The 19,244-nt window shown below is 42.0% G+C and overlaps 1 protein-coding gene across 3 annotated transcripts in view; it reads right to left on the reverse strand.

The window, feature by feature from the left end:
• PARP4 (poly(ADP-ribose) polymerase family member 4) overlaps positions 1-19,244 on the reverse strand; it is a 381,003-nt gene that overhangs the window by 104,706 nt on the left and 257,053 nt on the right. For all 3 annotated transcript variants that reach the window (XM_040340552.1, XM_040340551.1, XM_040340554.1), the window contains one exon: positions 167-247. In XM_040340552.1, the coding sequence (XP_040196486.1) occupies positions 167-247 (81 nt within the window). The remainder of the gene's footprint in view (positions 1-166; positions 248-19,244) is intronic.

Genomic DNA, 19,244 nt, shown 5'->3' on the forward strand with positions numbered 1-19,244 from the left:
TGTGTAATGTGCATGATAAAAACGTATTAGTGCCAAATATTATTATTATGAAATTTTTAGTACCACAGCTCCCACAAGTATGGTTAAAGAGAAAATTGCAATTCAAATAAAAACTTCTTCAGTATAATGCTTTAAAATGTGTATATCGAGATTATCTGTAACATACTGTTCCAGTGGTCTTCTGTAGTTCAGTGGTTGAAACGATGTTCTCATATTCTTTATTGTTGATTAAAGCCTTCAGCGTGGCCTAAAATTTAACATACCGTAGCTTAAATTTAATTGCTAACTATGTAAATACCAGCATTAAATATATAACAAAAGAAGGGAAAAACTATTAGGTAGTTACTGTTCATATAACAAAGACATTATGGTATACAAATATACATATTTATATACTTCCCACTTTATGGGTGCTGCCTTTGCTGACCTCATTTAAAAAATGCTAGTTGCCTGTATGCTGCACTGACTTACTAGAAAGTATGTGTATGAACACTATGGTTTGCCTCTTTCTTTTGATCTTATGAGATAGATTTCCTATGTCAGTGATGGCGAACCTTTTTGAGCCCAAGTGCCCAAAACTGCAAAATGAAACCTAGGTATTTATTTCAAAGTGCCAACATATACAGAACTTGATGAGCATGTGCTGCGATGTCTGGTGGTGAACATGGGACACATCAGAAATCATTGGGCTGTCATGATGAGGAGCAGTGATCTGATTGCAGCTATGCATGTGTATAGCCGCTATGCTGATGCGTGTTTAAACAGTGCAAGAGCATGTGTTTGGTGCCTGAGCCCTTGAGTGTGAATTTTAGGGGGATAACATTGTCTATCCTTTTTTATATGGGGGTCGGAGGACTGTCATAAAGCTTATGACAATCCTGCAAACAGCATATAAAAAGGATATCAAGTGAATAAAATCAATCAGTGCAATCAGACCGAAATATTAATAAAGTGTATTCTGCTGTAGTTGCTTACTAAAACACTAAACGGTGATTCCACCCACCATATGAAACTAATTAAGCCTGGCTCACACCTATGCCTTTTTTAGTGTGTTTTCAGTTTTGCAGAAACACACTACAGTCCATTTAACATGGTTTCCTATGGATGTAGTTCACATCTGTGCATTTTATGGAAAGGGCCAGGGTTTTTATTCTGGTTCCATAGACTTCAATGGTTTATAGATGTGTATTGAAAAAATGCAAAAACCACCTGCAATATGCAAGCTGCAACCTGCACAAGTGTGAATCAGGCCTGAATCCAATAAACATAGTGTAGCACAACTCCTTACCAATACATACTCAAAATCAAATGTCACATTTTAAGAAATATATAATGCATCACATTAAAAAAAGTCCTATATTCAATGATCCACAGTCCAGTGTCTCTCTTATTTTTGCTCTATTCATGCTTCTGTGCTCATCCTTTACCAAGTGAAAAACCTGTTCACCTCTAGGAACAAGGAATACACATGTAATATGTGTAACCCAGGATCTCAATAACCAGAGATCAGCTATTCAGTCCTCCTCCACCCTGCTCCGGATTTCTCCTTCTTATCACTCCACCGTACAGATCACACATCCATAGCAGGGTTATATATAAATGATGAGGCAGAGAAACATAGTGTACACAGCTAAACATGTTTCTTCCCTACTTCATTAGGCATCATCACGGCCACCCATTGGCTCAATTCCCACCATGTGTTCCACCTTCCAAACTTCATTCACCCCAGCAGCGCAACTTCATCTCATCCACGCCCACCCTAGACACGTCACTCCTGGCCACAGAGCTGTGTGGGAGATGTAGTTCTATGGGAGGGGATGTTTTGTGGACGAGATACACCTCGTACAGGATTTTCTTGCGTGCCATAGGTTCGCCATCACTGCCCTAGGGGAAGGTGCAGGATTGTGTCTTTTCAACTGAAGCACACTTTCATTGAAGAAGCATGATTTTGTACTACTAGGATTTACCGTAGGTTTCTCTTCACTTGGGACTATTTATACTTTTTCCAACAATTAATTTGTATGCAGTTTTGGGTGACATGAGTAGTTTTGGATGAATAATTGTTGTCATTTATATACATGCATATGTACAGACTTTTCTTGGAGATTTTTATTGCAATGCTTTATATAACATGTGCATAGATTGTAATGCAATTTTTAGCATAACACTTTATATACAGTCTGACAACTTTAAGTAATTCAGTGTGCATGCAGTTATGATTCGAAATACATAGGGGGCTGTTGCGCAAATAATTTCTTGATCACATTACTAGAAAGTACATTTGGTTGTACAAAACATAACCCAGACCTATGTAGATTATATACTTCTGGGCCCTGAATGCTGTGCATTACAAAAGTCTGTACTTTATGCAGTGATCTCTGCATTACAAGCTCCTTACATTACATACTCCTGACACCTGCACCCTGTGTATTACATAAGCCCATCTCCTGTACTCTGTGTATACATACTCCTGACCACTGCACTCTGTACAATGAGCTGTGCATTACATTCTTCCACACGCTGTGCACGACATACTCCTGGCTCTTTCACTCTGTATGTTACATACTTCTGACCCTGTGTGTTAAAGTAATTCTTACCCCTACACTTGGAGTATTACATTCTTCTGACCACTGCACTCTGTATACTGGACCATGCATAACAAACCCGACCCTGCATTCTGTGGGTTACATAGTTTTGATCATGGCACTCTGCGCACTGGACTGTATGTTACACACTTCTGAACCCTGCACTGAGGGCACTACATTTTACTTTATGGTAAATAACCCAGAACCTTAAAAAGCAGTTACAGCGCCATAAAATTAAACTTCTTCAAATGTAATGGAATTGCAGCATCGGGAATAAGACATCTTACAATCCTTATACATAAATCCAACCACAATGAGAAATGCTACCACTCCCCAGATACATAGTACATACATACGTAGGATGAAAAAAGACAAAAGTCCATCTCGTTCAACCAATGGTGAAAAAAACAAATAGAAAACCGCCAAATACACAATCCTATACCCACAGTTGATTCACTTTGTGGCCTTCATACTCCTGACACTGTACATTACAAAATCTTTGTACATTATATACTACTGCCCCCTTCAATCTGTGTGTTATCTACTCATACACTCTGTAAAAGTTGTTTATTAAGTTCCCCCTCCCCAGCAAACATACAGTTGTATTCAAAATTATTCAACCCCCACTGAAATTGATTGTTTTGCCCAGTTTGACATTGATTTTGATCATTCAGTCATCCTGCTTACAATTAAATCAAAGAGGCACGTGTAGGTCAGACAAATATAACATAACATTTATAATGAAATAACCACAAATGTCTTTTCTGTGCTCACATCATTATCAGTTTTATTCAACCCCCAAGTGACATTCAATCTTAGAACTTAGTGCAACATCCTTTTACAGGTATAACAGCTTTTAAACGTGAAGCAAAGCTTGACACAAGTGTCTTGCAGCGATCTACGGGTATCTTCGCCCATTCGTCATGGGCAAAAGCCTCCAGTTCAGTCACATTCTTAGGCTTGCGCACTGCAACTGCTTTCTTTAAGTCCCACCAGAGGTTCTCAATCGGATTTAAGTCTGGTGACTGCGATGGCCACTCCCAAATATTCCAGCCTTTAATCTGCAACCATGCTCTAGTGGACTTGGAGGTATGCTTGAGATCATTGTCCTGTTGAAAGGTCCAACGTCTCCTAAGCCTCAGGTTTGTGACGGACTACATCACATTGTCATCCAATATCTCCTGGTACTGAAGAGAATCATGGTACCTTGCACACGCTGAAGCTTCCCTGTACCTGCAGAAGCAAAACAGCTCCAAAGCATGATTGAACCCCCGCCATGCTTCACAGTGGGCAAGGTGTTCTTTTCATCATAGGCCTTGTTCTTCCTCCTCCAAACATAGCGTTTATCCATGGGCCCAAACAGTTTCATCAGTCCACAGAACACAATCCCAAAACTTGTGTGGTTTGTCCACATGACTTTTGGCATACTGCAGTCGTCTCTTCTTATTCTTTGGAGACAGCAAGGGGGTGCGCCTGGGAGTTCTGGCATGGAGGCCTTCATTACGCAGTGTGCGCCGTATTGTCTGAGCAGAAACTTCAGTACCCATATCTGACAAATCTTTTCTCAGTTCCTCAGCAGTCACACGGGGACTTTTCTCCACTCTACGCTTCAGGTAGCGCACAGCAGTCGAAGTCAGCATCTTCTTTCTGCCACGACCAGGTAGCGTTTCAACAGTGCCCTTTGCCTTGAATTTGCGAATTATGCTTCCTATGGTGTATTTTGGTATGTTTAACATCTTTGCAATCTTCTTATAGCCATTGCCCTTCCTGTGAATAGTAATCACCTCTTCTCTTGTCTTCCTGGACCATTCTCTTGACTTCACCATGTTTGTAACCACACCAGTAAATGTCTAGAAGGAGCTGAGTATCACAGTCATTTTAAAGCTGCCTAATTGGTGCTTATTAGGCTTTATTGCTGCTCCCTGACATCCACAGGTGTTTTCAATACCTGATTGAAAACACTTCAATGAACCTCTGTTCTTCAGAGTGGTAGTCTTTAAGGGGTTGAATAATTGTGTAAATGAAGAATTCACAAAAGAAACATTTACTACTGTATTACAAAACCAATTGATGTCATTTTAGTTGCATATGGTTCTTTAAGAAGGCCCTGTAGGATGTCATTCTGAATACAATTACAAATGTACACTAAATTCCCTAAAACCCTTTACAGCATTGGGGGGTTGAATAATTTTGAACACAACTGTATGTACATTGAATTGCATTCTCCTCACCCCTGCACTCTATGTGTTACATACTACTGACCCCTATATTCTGTGCATCACATACTATGGACCATTGCATACTATACAATGGGCTGTGAATTACATACTCCTGGCACTTGCACTCAGTGCATTTCATACTTTGGATTGCTTCACATTGGGCTGTATGTTACATACTTGCTACAACTACACCTTATATATCTCAGAGCGAATTACATTTAAGGATCCATTTAAACCTAAACTCAATGTTATAGTGTGTTACAGTATGCACAATGTTATTGCGCATTGTGTTAAGGCAGTCTTCTTATTTTGAATGAGCAGCCAATGCACTACACCCAAAAACACCACACCTGCTTCTCCTAATCACCCTTCTAGCTCCTCAGGCTACAACAGGTATGCTCCACCGGCCACTACTGGGCACTCTTACCAAAAGCAGGGCCATCCCCTTATATATCACTCCAGCAACATGTCATGTACCTACCCTGCTTCTGGCCAAGCCTTGGTTCAGAAATCTTCACTATGCCACCCTAGGAATACCCAAAATTCCCATTCCTCCTACTTAGAACATGAGGATTATGACTATGAGGATTACTCCACTTGAAAAGAATATGCCTGCCACATACCCAATTCTGCATTTTAATCAAAGAGGTCAGGGGAACCTGCTGCTCTGAAATAGGTTCCCTCTGGAAGGATCTTCGACCCCTCTGCTAATATTGAAATGCTGGAGGGTGACCTACAAACTACCAAACAAGATTTCTCCTGGAGGAAAGATCAGTCTCCCAGGCTACTGTTATCCACAACCTCCAACACCACATTAATGACTTAGACAACAGGTTACATAAAATAACATAAGGATCAGGGGCCTCCCAAGATGACCTGCATACCACGCAGTGTACAAACCATTTTTATTTATATTCTGAAGAGCTATGTATGTGTATACTGAAGTGAGTGTGTGTACGCCAGCCCTATCAGGTTCCAGATAAATAATGTCACCCATCAGGGATGCCCCCTCATCTTTGCATTATGTATAGAACCACTTTCAGCTTGCATCAAAACCAATATCAAATGCAGCCAAGTGAAGAATAAAACCTTTATACTCTGTATGCTGATGATGACTCACTTACCCTCAAACAACCTTTCATAATGGCCACAGACTACCTAAAATCAGCCCTAAACACCTCTAAACTCCAAGTTGGTCTTGCAATCCCAGACTCAAATATTACGTTGCAGCTTAAGAATTCTTGCATTTTGGTCCGCCTCCCAAGTGTATAACAAGTGGACTGAATTGGAAAAACCCTGACTGTCTCCAGTCAACCCTATTCATATGTACAAATATGCCCCTTTGCTAACATAACAAATATGCCACCTTCAAACTCTACTCCATTTAAACACATATGATGTACCATGTAGAAAGGGGTTAATTTCTGCCATTTACAAACTCCTGTTTACTCTGGCAAGTGATCCATTTTGTAAATTCAAATACATGAGAAAGTGGGAAAAAATACTTGGGTCAAGAGAGCTCCCCACTGGCAAACTATTTGGCGATGAGCAAGCAAAAGCTCCACCTGCACGTTTTAAAAGGAAAAATATATGTAAAATATTGTTTCGCTGGTACTACACCCCATAATGTCTTCATGCAATTTATCTGTCCACCTCCAACACATGCTGGAGATGCCACCAGAAGTAGGTTCCCTATGCCATATATACTGCGCATGTCACAGTATAAAAACCTATTGGACTATCATGGTCTCTTTCATCATTTGCCAGCATCCACAAGCAAGCTTATCTCACAAATTCTAACATGTCTAAATTGTGCTCAAATGAAAACAAGCTACTTCCCCTTCCAAGGCAGAACTCCTTACTTGTGTCAGGGAGGTACAAACCACGGAGCTTCTATCAGTCAGAAGGCTTGATTCACATCTATGCATGTTGCTTTTGAGCGCTTCTGCAGTGCTTTTTGCGGTGCTTGCCGCACTTTTGGACACACGTTTTTACTGCGATTTTACAGCGATTTGCATTTCTTTTTACACTGTATATAGCTGGTTGCTAAGGAGGGGGCTGGGAAGCCGACCGCTGCAACTATACCAGGTCCTGGGGTCTAGCATGGATTTGGAGGGGACATGCCAAAATGTAAAAAAAAAAAAAAAAAAATGGAGTGGGGGTCCCCCCAAAATCCATACCAGACCCTTATCACGAGCAAGCGCCCCCCCCCATGAACCATACCAGGCCACATGCCCTCAACATGGGGGGATTGGTGCTTTGGGGCAGGGGGGCTCTGCACCCCCCACACCAAAGCACCTTGCAAGGGCCTCTTCCCGACAACCCTTTCCGGTGGTTGTCGGGGTCTGCGGGGGGCTTATCGGTACCTGGAAGCGGCCCCCAGATCCACCCCCCCCTGTGTGAATGAGTATGGGGTACATTGTACCCCTATCCATTAACAAAAAAAAGCAGTGTAGTGTTAAAAAATACAGTAGACAGTTTTTGACAAATCTTTTATTAAAAATATCTTCTTCTTCTCTGCTTCTTCTTCCGGTCTTCCTCCATCTTCTCCCACATCTTCATCCTCCGGTCTTCTACTTCTCCCCCTGCTTCTTCTTCCGCTCTTCTTCCATCATCTTTGTCCGGAATTCTTCTTCCTCTGCCACCGCTTCCGACGACCCTCCTCCGATGCTGCGTTCCGCTGATCTGTCAGCGCCGATGTCCTGCATTTCTAAAATAACGATGGGGCGTGGCAATCAGATTACGTCATCCAGAGGCCATGCCCCCTTGTGACATCACAAACCCATCATGCCCCGAGCGGTCCCCATCAACATAGAGACAAGGTGCTTTGTCCCCATGTTGAGGGCATGCGGCCTGGTATGGTTCATGGGGGGGGGCGCTCGCTTGTCCCCTCCCTTTCCTGACCTGCCGGGCTGCATGCTCGTATAAGGGTCTGGTATGAACCTGAGGGGGCACACTTTTTTTTGCACAATTTTTTTTTTTAGCCTGCATTTTTTTTTTTTACATTGAGTGGCGAGCCAGCTGACGACTCATCGGTTGTTAATGAATGAATGAATGAATAAATCAAAAACTTATAAAGCGCGGCGCATGCGAACTGAATCGCTTCTGGGCGCTAGTTGTACGTGTCTCATGACATCAAAAGAGCAGAGTTATGATCTGTCTTCTGAAAGTCAGGTGGTTTTCCTCCAACCGAATGCTGGTTGGTAAAGCGTTCCATAGTCTAGGACCCTGAAAAGCAAACCTTCTTTCTCCTTTGGACTTGTATTTGGTTTTTGGTACCCTGACCAGATTTTGGTCGGTGGATCGCACAACGCGATTCGAATTGTGAGGTTTTATCTTGTCGCAAAGATATTGCGGAGCCTTCCCATGGATGCACTTATGTGTCAGGCAGAGTGCTTTAAATGCAATTCTGTCTTTTACTGGCAGCCAGTGAAGGGTTCTCAACGAAGGTGAGATTGATTCCCATTTTTTTTTCCCAGTCACCAGTCTGGCGGCCGTATTCTGAACGACTTGCAGACGGGAGATTTGGTACTTTGGGAGTCCGAGGTACAGGGCGTTAGCATAGTCCAGTCTGGAATTCACGATTGTTCCCACCACGACTGCTACGTCTTCTTTGGGGATAAATGGAATAAGTCTGCGTAGTAGGCGCAACAGATGGTGCGCTCCGCTGACTACTGACCCTATTTGTGCGTCCATTGTCATGAAGGTGTCTAAGATGACCCTGAGACTTTTGACTTTGGAGCTAGGGGTGATGATTTGGCCCAGAATGGGCGGGGGTGTCCAGGTTGTTGCCAGTTGACTCTTTCGGCTGGCGTGAAACATAAGGAGTTCTGTTTTTGAACTGTTGAGTTTAAGATAACTCTTTGTCATCCAGTTTTCTATCAAAGAGAGACATTTCTCTAAACTGGGATGATGATCCTTTTTGTTGCAGATGCGAAAATAAAGTTGCGTATCGTCTGCATAAGAGTGATAGAGTAGTTCTTGGCTACTGATAATATCAAAGAGAGGGCGAAGATAGATGTTGAAAAGCACCGGTGACAGGGGGGATCCTTGGGGGACTCGCATGACACCGTGCGCTTTCCCGACGTGAAAGAACCCAATTTAACTGTTTGTGATCGGTTTTCAAGAAAGGAAAAAAACCATGGTAAATCACCTTCTGCGACTTCTGCTACCTTGGCTAGTCGCATCAGTAACAGTTTGTGGTCTACCGTGTCAAAGGCTGCGCTTAGGTCCAGCAGAACCAGGAGACAAGATTCTCCTTCGTCTGCGGCCTCGAGGGCATCGTCCCATATTTTGAGTAAGGCCGTTTCTGTCCCGTGTCCGGGACGGAAGCCTGATTGTAATGGATCCAGTAGATTGTGGGTATCTAGATGCTGTTGCAGCTGTTGTACCACTACTTTCTCCATTATCTTGGAGAGAACATTTAGGCCTGTTATGGGACGGCGGTGAGTTGGGTCCTTGGGATCCAGGTTAGGTTTTTTCAAGATGGGCTGGATTGTGCCCTCTTTCAACAGGGATGGCACTGTGCCTTCCTTAAATGACTGGTTTATAAGCTGTGTGATGGGTGGTGCCAGGATGTCGGCACATTCCTTCAGCAGTTTGGTGGGGATGATATCATTGGGCGATGTGCTGTTCCGCAAAGCACCAGTGATATTTTTTGTGGTATCGATGGAGATCGGTTCCAGAGTGAACTTTGTTGATTGTAGAGCGTTTCTGTGGGTGTTTTGTGGTTGATTGACGGTGGGGTTGAGGGGGGTATTGTTTTGCAAGATGCTTTCCCGGATTCTTTCAATTTTGTTGATGAAGAAATCCGATAGTTCATTACAGAACTCTTGGGTGTCTGAGTTGGGGACTTCAAGACATCCTGGATTCATGGTCTGGGTGACCATCTTGAAGAGTTTGCGGGGACGGTTTAGGGCGCTGTTAATCGCCATAGAAAAATGATGTTTCTTGGCTTTGAAGATTTCTTTATGATATCGTGTTGTTACTGCCTTGTAGATGATGAGGTTATCCTCTGCAGGGCTTCTTTTCCAGGCGGCTTCCGCCCTTCTGCGCTCTTGCTTCAGAAGCGACAGCTGGTTGTTGAACCAGCCAGACTTTCTTTTTCGGATGCAGGCTTTGCGTTTCGGTGCTACTAAATCGGCTGACTGTAGCAGGGCTGCGTTTATGGCATCCAGTGTATCTGCGGCTGTTTGATGTGGATGGATTGTTTTGATTCTGTTTCCCAAGGTAGATTTAAAGAGTTCCGAATGGAGCTTCTTCTGAGATCTAGCCCAGTGTATTGTCACCGGCTTGGGTGCTTTTATCACTGGGGGAATTTTGGAGATTATGAAATTGATTGCATGGTGGTCTGTCCATGGCAATGGTTCATTTTCTAAAATGCTTATTTTCAGATTTTGTCTGAAAATTAGGTCGAGTGTGTGACCTGAAGCATGTGTTGGCCCGCATATAAGTTGCTGTAGCCCTAATCCCTCCAGGTGATCGATGCAGGCGTCCGCAATGGGATCCTGTGCGGAGTTGGCCCACAGATTAAAGTCCCCGAGCAGCAAAAGGTGTTTGCTGTTAAGGGTATAAGTGGATATAAACTCCGTTAAAGATGGCAAAAACTGCGATTTTGGCCCAGGTGACCTATAGCAGAGGAGAATGTGAACAGTCTCCTGGGGGGAAGTTTGAAGTTGAAGAGTAAGGGTTTCCATGAATGGAAGAGGATTTTGAAGGGCTGGCTTAGTGATTGTAATGTGATTCTTGTGGATCACCGCCAGGCCTCCTCCTCTTTGCCCTATTCTGTTTTACGTTATAATGCGATAGTTTTCTGGCACCAATTCTCCGAGAATGGTGTTGCAGTCGTCTGAGAGCCAGCTTTCTGTAATAAAGAGGCAGTCTAGATCGTTTTGTAGTAAGAAATCGTGGATTTCTAATCAGTGTTTTACTCCCGATCTTGTGTTGATCAAAGCACATGATATGTGCTTGAGCTGGGTTAAATAGTTTACATTTTTGATGGTCGATCGTCGATCGAATCTCAAAAGTTGCCCTATTTTTAAGGCCTTTTTGGTGACGGCTAGTAATGCTGTTGCGAATTGTCTCAGACCCCGAATAGAGTCCGCAGAGTATCGCAGATTAGCCATTGTCGCCAGTCACATTGTCGTCAGTCTTTCCTAATTGCGGCAGGCTTCCCGACCCCTCCTTAGCAGCCAGCTATATGCAGTATAAAAAGAGGGGGTCGGATTGTTTCCAGAAACAGATGGTGGTGTCTCACAATCCCAATAAGCAATGAAAACAAAATAAATAAAATCCATAGACAAAATGTACATCAAGACAGTTTGTTATATAAATCTGACTCTGATGCTTCTATTTCATCTTCCTCCATCTCCTCTCAGAAACCGATAATCAAAACCCCACAAGGACCCTCGGGTAGAGGACGCTCACTGAAACGCGGTAATGGTGGTAGTAATAATGCACAGAGGGGAATACTAAGAAAGGTATTGTCTAACCACAAGCACAGAGTAATCACTCAAATGTTACTCATGAGTTGGGGGGAGAAACACATGGTGACCCGGTGATGGATAGCACTTACTAATGTTTTCTATCGATAATGATTCAACATCGTTAAGGGAATTAGGAGCCACTCCTAAAATAAGTAACAGACACAATAACCCAGGTTCAGTCCCTTTAGGATCAACTCACATTCCAGCTTCACCCATCCGTCAGATGAGGATGTGCAAGAGAGACCCATTTGTAATCAAACAGACACTTATCAATCAGGACTAGACGTAGTTAATCTCTCTTCCTATGAGATTTCCTCTGCCGAAACTGAAGTGCTGCGATTAGGCTTGAGTTTTTGCCCTTCGCAGAAAATTGATAAATTCATCTTAGCGAAGGACTTGCATCTTTTTGCAAGGAGCCTAACTTACAAATATATTTTTGATACCGACAATAAGAAGAAAAGAGGACCTATATAAGGGCTTTAAAGTTCAAAATTTCAGAGCCTTAAAGATCTTGATCCAACTACTGGATGAAAATGAAGGATCAACAGAGTCTAGTAAACTAACTATTGATGATGAGGAATCTGACACTGAACAAGTCCCAGAACCTTGTAAATTTAAAGCCAAGTCACAACAATTCCCCAACCTCCAGACGTGCCCCGCAGTCTGGGCCTGTCTTAAGCAGACTAAAAAACAAATTGAAAATCTTACTCTTCCCAAATCTATGGAAAATAATTTATCTTGAATCCAGCATCATGCTCTGACCAATATTATTTCAAACGACAAACTAATTATTAAGCCATCGGATAAGGGAGGTAACGTGGTCGTCATGGACAAAGCTCAATACATAACAATGTGTAACACAATTTTAAACAACAAAGAGTGGTATAGGGCAGTACCTTATGAGAATCTTACAGAAGCTAGGTCCCAATACCTTTCTATTATCACAGATGCCCATCAACAAAATCTTATTGATACAGATCTACGTGAGTATTTAGAAATCAAGTGGCCCATTACCCCAACATTCTATTCTTTGCCAAAGGTCCACAAAAATATCAAAAATCCCCCCGGACGCCCCATTATATCGGGCATAGGTAGCCATACAGAAAGGGCCAGTAAGTATGTGGATACACAACTACGACCACATGTTATGGGTCTACCGTCATATTTAAAGGATACCTTGGAACTGCTAAAAGTTATTGAAGGGATTACAGTACCAGTTGGTGCTATCTTAGCAGCAATAGAAATCGAGGCGCTCTATTCCAGTATTCCTCATGACAAGGGTGTGGAAGTGGTCTCAGGATTTCTGAGAGAACAAGATGATAACTAGGGATGAGCTTCGTATTCGAGTCAAACTCACGTTCGACTTGAACATCGTATGTTCAATCGTTTGTCGAATTACAAACGTTTTGGGCCGTTTGCGTCAAATTCGAGTGGCGTGTCTCGCCCCATAATTCACTGCAGCATCGCAGTGCATTACTGGCTGATGATTGGCCAAGCATGCAGTATGACCCGCATGCTTGGCCAATCACAGCGTGCAAAAAATGGCGAGCCATAATGCCACGCTGACCCGTGGAATAGGAAGTTTAAAGGTGTCAGTTCTATTTCCTCGGGAGATAGCCTTCCAACCCAAGGGGCAATCTCTTGCCAAAATCCTCTGATCTTTGGGCATGACCACCACAGGTGGAGTAGGGTACCCTCTTGTCCACATCCCCTCCAACACCTATTGTCCGCAAGCCTATACATCTGTGCCAATCTTACTGGGGTTCTATACCACCTAGATAGAAATTTATAGGACATCTCCTGAATCTGTGAGCTTACAGATGTATAGTGTGCAGAATCAATACGTTTTTTAATTTGTAGCGTGGTAAACCTGTGATTTAGCTCTCCTTCCCAGTCTCTAATATAGTAAGGTGTTGTTTTTCTCCGTGTCCCTAGGATTAATCTATACATTTGAGACAGTAAGTGATTGGCCCTCCCAATCTTTACACATCTGGTTTCAAATATAGTAAGCGAATTAAGAGGCCTTATCCTGGTTTTCCATTTTTGAAAGAAGCACCCTAATTGGTGATACCTCCACTCCACCATTGCGGCTGTTCCCAAGCTCCGTCTCAATTCAGGTAAGGGGGTCAGGGTTCCACATGGGGCAAATTTGCCGCATGTGGTGTCCCTCCCCAGGCCTTCATTGATCCTACTTCCTCGCCTGGGGGGAACCACGGGAATCCCTCCAGGGGAGCCAGGGGGGATATCCCAGGGGCATAATCTTCTGATTGATTTATTTTATCCCATATCCTTAGTGTATTATTAGTTAATGGTGACATCCATTTTGAGAGCCCTCTTTCTGTCTTCGGTATCCAAGGAGCTCTTGCTAGGTTCCTTCCTGCCATTGTTTGCTCTAATTTTACCCATGTTTTAGTTGAGTGATCGTGATTCCAATTTAGTATACGTACTAGTGCCATTGCCCTATAATATGATACTACATCTGGCAGCCCCACTCCGCCCTCTGACTTTTCTCTACACAAAATTTCATAGGCTAATCTGGGGCGTTTATCGTTCCATACAAAGGATACAAAAGCCTTCCGTATGCCCTTAAAAAAACTCTGTGGGAGGTGAATTGGCACTGTATGTAAGACATAAATTATTTTAGGTAGTATGTTCATTTTTATTGCGTTCACCCTTCCAAACCAAGTTAAAAACTGCCCCTTCCATTTCTGAAGATCCTCTCTTACCCCTTCCATTAAGGTACCATAATTCAGGTCGTATAAAAGTTTAGGGTCAGGCGTTATATGCGTCCCTAAGTACACTAGTGATTTTTTATTCCATATGAAGCGATATGCTTCTTGTAGAGTGTTCGCCATGCTTAAAGATACATGGCTAGGAAATAATATAGACTTCTCAAAATTAATTTTAAAATTGGATAGGGCCCCAAACCTAGATACTTCTTCCATCAAGGCAGGTAATGAAGTCTGTGGTGTGGATAGATAGAACAGGTCATCGGCATATGCCGAGACCTTATGTTCATCCAGCCCAATACACGTTCCCTGTATTCCGTTATTTCTTCTTATTTTGCAGAGTAAGGGTTCCAATATCATTGCAAATAATAAGGGAGACAAGGGACACCCTTGTCTCGTACCATTGTATATTTGGAAATAGTCTGAGAAAGTGCCATTCACCTTTACTCTTGCTCTCGGGGACGCGTACAACGCCAGCACCCAACCCATCACACGCTCTCCCACTTTCATCCACCTCAGAACCTCAGTCATAAACATCCAGCTAACCCTGTCGAAAGCTTTTTCTGCATCCATAGATAATATTATTCTGGGGGCTTTGTCCGGACCGTATTGCATCCAATGGAGGACATTTAATGCTCTTATGGTGTTGTCTCTAGCTTCACGGCCCTTCATAAAGCCTGTTTGATCAGGGTGAACTAGCTTCACTAAATGATCCTGTAGTCTAAGTGCCACAATTTTTGATAATAACTTTGTATCAGAATTTAACAGAGAAATTGGTCTATAATTAGCACAATGTTGGGGATCTTTCCTGGTTTTGGGAGGACTGTAATGTGTGCCAATAGTGCTTCTGGAGGAAGTGGATTCAGAATGTTAATCGAATTGAAGTAATCACATATTGGGGCACCCAGGTTTTCAGAATTTTTTTTATAATATAAATTCGTAAAGCCATCTGGCCCTGGGCTTTTTCCTATTGTCAAATTTGCTATTACTCCATGCACTTCTTCTACTGTAATCGGCCTGTTTATCATCTCCGTGGCTTCAGATGGCAGTGAAGGTAACTCTGAGTCCGCAATATATTCCCTAATCTCCCCCACTCGGAATTCATTAGTGGTGCTTGCCGATTCCTGTTGAATATTATATAAATTCTCGTAGAATTTATGGAATTCTGCCGCAATTGCCTGTGTTTCTACAATTTTTTTATTTTGTATAGTTAAATTATGAACATGTCTGGAATCTTGTTGTTTTTTAAGTTGTCTAGCTAAAAGGCGACCACATTTATTTCCCTGTTCATAGAAACGGTGTGCGTAGTATCTATATTTATTTCTGGTTTTCTGATCTAGACACTGTGTCAGTTTACTTCGTGCCTCTTCCAGCCTCTTAGCGTCTGCTGGGTCCATGGAGGATTTATGTTTTATCTCTATCTTATTTATTTCTTCCAGCAGATCTGTTATTTCTTTTTGTTTTTCTTTTTTTTTCCTTGCCCCCCTTGCTATCAATTCCCCCCTGATCACTGACTTATGGGCCTCCCAAATAGCCTGTTCAGAAGTTTCCCCAGACACGTTCCTTTCAAAATATGTTTTGATTTTAATGGTTAAATCTTCCACAACGCGGCTGTCATCTAACAGTGTCTCATTTAACCGCTAAGTTCGTTCCAAGTGGCCCAATGATACTGGATGTAAGGTCATAATGACAGGTGCATGATCTGAAATTGTTATTGATTCTATCGTACAAGATCTGATCCTTTCTAGATAGAACTGGTCCACGAAAAAAAGATCTAGACGAGAGTACATATTGTGTATTTTTGAATAATAGCTATAATCTTTTATCCCCTCATGCGTTGCTCGCCATCCATCTACCAAGTGGGCAGTCCGTAAAAGCTGTTTTATGTGTTTTAGAGCCTTGAATGATATGGGTGTTTTGCCTGTTGATGTGTCTATACTTGGATTTAATACTAAATTAATGTCACCCCCTAAAATCAGAAATCCTTCTCTATACTTCTCTAGTGATTTCAAGGTTTTTATCAGGAAGTTAGCCGTGCCTGTGTTTGGGGCATACACTGAGGCAAATGTATAGCAGTAGCCGTTCAATTTCGCTTTTAAGAAAAGGTACCTACCCTCGGGGTCTATTTGTGAAGATATCACGATAACTGGGCATGTCTTTTTAAATGCTATGGACACTCCCCCTTGCCCTTTGAATTGGAGACGGCGCATGGAACCACTGGTTAAATATGTGTAGGGGCATATTTGGTGTAGCCCCTTTCGGAAAATGAGTTTCCTGCAGAAAGGCCACATCTATAGCATAATGACTTAACTCCTGCCACAAACGCCCTCTCTTCTGGGGTGAGTTTAGGCCTCTAACGTTATATGTTATTACCTTTAATGGGCCTGCCATCCCTTATTTATATGAAGAAAAAAAAAAGGAAAAACGCTTCAGCTATTCGCTGCTGTATACTTTTTTTTCTGTTTCCCTGCCTGTCCAAGAGAGGGGAGAGGAGGTGGAGAACATAGACAAACAACCACAGAAAAAAAGAAATAAAAATACAATAAAAAAAAAAAAAGAAGAAAACCTAATTTCCCCAGAAGGAACAAAGACAAAAAAATACCCTCAACCCCCTCCCTCCCTTCCCTAAACCCAATACTCTCCTTTGGGTTACCCCCTAATCGGGAGAGCTGTCCGCAGAGGGGTACACCCCCCCGCCGACCTCTCCACCTTCCTGAATTCTTGCAGGATTTCGTAACCCATATATCGGGCCTGGCCTACTGGGTACGCCCCCCATTCCTCCCTATCCCTCCCCCGGGCCATTTCTTTTTATTCCCCCTCTTTTTATCCCATACCCACTTCGTGGTGGGGCCCTTATGTCTTCTTCCCCTTGGTTTACATTCGATGTGGGTATTGGGTTGGTAATCTCGCCCCCTCAATACTTCAAATGGTACTTCCCCCCCCCCCTCTCCAGTCTATCACTATACCTTCATTTATATAATATTTTTCCCGATTAGGGGATCCTGAAGAACATTTCCTTATACCATTCTAGACAATTGTATCGATACATTAATAATTAATTACAACCTCTAATAAGAAAAAAAAAAAAAAAGTGGGTGTCATCAGTGCCTTAAGTGACCCTGTGCCCTTTTCTTATTCTTTCATTCACTTCTACCAAAAATGTATTATATATACCAAAAAAAAAAAAAGAGGAAAAAGAAGGTTTAAAAATATCTTCCTTCCCTTTTTCCCTCCCTTACCAAAAAAGGAAGAGAAAAAAAAAAGTTGGCCTTGTGTAGTGTGTTGGTGGTTTACAGACAGACAGACAGACAGACACAGAGAGAGAGAGAGAGAGAGAGAGAGAGAGAGAGAGAGAGAGAGAGATAGTGTAATTTTTTGGAGTTAAATAGAGCAGGCAGGCTAGTCAGTTAGAGTTACAGTGTGTAGAGGATATATATGCATCCCAGGTGTTGTATATATATATATTTATACACTGTATTGAGTTTAGATAGATCCGCTCTTCCTAATATACTGACAGGCAGGCAGGTGATTGTGCTAGCTGCAGTATTTTCACGCGGTGTACTGTCTGTGTCTTCTGTACAGTGTGCACCTAAAGCTACGTCAATAGATTTGCTGGTGTTTCTCATATTTCTCATGTTTCTCATATTAATTCCTAAAGGCAGTAGAGCTGCACGATTCTGGGAAAAATTTGAATCACGATTCTTTTGCGTAGAATGAAGATCACGATTCTCTCTCGATTCTCAAAAAAATGCATGGTGCTTTTGTTAGCATGCATTTTTGTGATTTTCTTTTAATTTTATATATATTGTCCGATGGATTTTTTCATCAGATATCCAATAAGGCTGGCTTTCATCAGTCTTGCCTACACACCATCGGTTAAAAATCCGATTGTGTCCAACGTGGTGACGTAAAACACTATGACGTGCTGAGAACAATGAAGTTCAATGCTTCCGAGCATGCGTCGACTTGATTCTGAGCATGCATGGATTTTTGACCGATGGATTTCTCCACAGACGATCGTTTTTTAACCATAAGAAAATGTTAAAACAGGTTCTATTTTTTTTCACCAATGGGAAAAAAAAAACGATGGGGCCCACACACGATCGGTTCGTCCGATGAAAACGGTTTCATCAGACGAACCAATCGTTTGTACAGGGCATTAGTGTCCAGTATAGCCCATAGAATTGACCATAGCTTGAGCAAGTGCTACTGTGCTACTATGTTGCTATTATGTTATTTTCTTAAAAATTCATAGATCTTGATCTGTCAATGGTTGCTTGGGCAACTGGTGGATCTGACTACCACTGGGACTGCTGCACTGTGCGTTCTTCCTGGTTTCGGGACATATTATGGGCCGCACTTGATGTATCCAGTTTTTAGCAGATTAGGTGAGCACGGAGCATTTTTTTCTGCCAAAGTTTGTTGTTACTATATAATAGAATTGTTATGGATATATTGTATATTAATGACATATTCTTATGTCCTATACAGACCACACAACATTAAAGATGGGTGCAAGGCCCTGATGAAGCACAACTGTGCGAAACTTGTTGGCTATTTGCATCTCGTAATATTCTGTAACTACTGTGGTCTATATCAATATTTGATATCCGTTTTTATGTCCGCTAATACATTTTGATATTTTTTCAACTACATGTGTTCACCTTCAAACAGCATTGGCATCTCTCATCAAAATCTCTTACTATGGGAGAGATGTGTCTCTCTCATTCTCTTTTATTTTCAGCTATATACAGTGTAAATAAAAGAACTAAAAAAAACTGCAAAATCGCGTAAAAAATCATTGTAAAAACGCGGTACTTGCGTTTTGGATGTGGGTCCATTGAATTCTATCACATGCAAAATGCTGCATTTTGAAGGAAAAAAGTCCCGACCCTTTCCAAAAACACAAAGGCACAAAAATGCATTGATGTAAACATGTTCCATAGGAACCCATGTTAAAAAAATTCCCTGCATTTCTGCAAAATGCATACAAAACGAATTTGTTTGAATAGAGCCAAATTTCCAATAAAATCTTTGACATCATCATCTGAGTACGTACAACTCATATCAGGAAGTTAATATTGGCAATTGTTTGATGTTTGCTTCAAGATCAGCATTAATGCCTGTATAATTTACTCATCTGTGTGTTAACCCCGAGATGCTGCTCTTAATAGCAACAACTGTCATATGACTTACTTTTGACTGTTTCTGTTTGACTTATTTTAT

Source organism: Rana temporaria, chromosome 2 (assembly GCF_905171775.1).
Source record: "Rana temporaria chromosome 2, aRanTem1.1, whole genome shotgun sequence".
Lineage (NCBI taxonomy): Eukaryota > Metazoa > Chordata > Amphibia > Anura > Ranidae > Rana > Rana temporaria.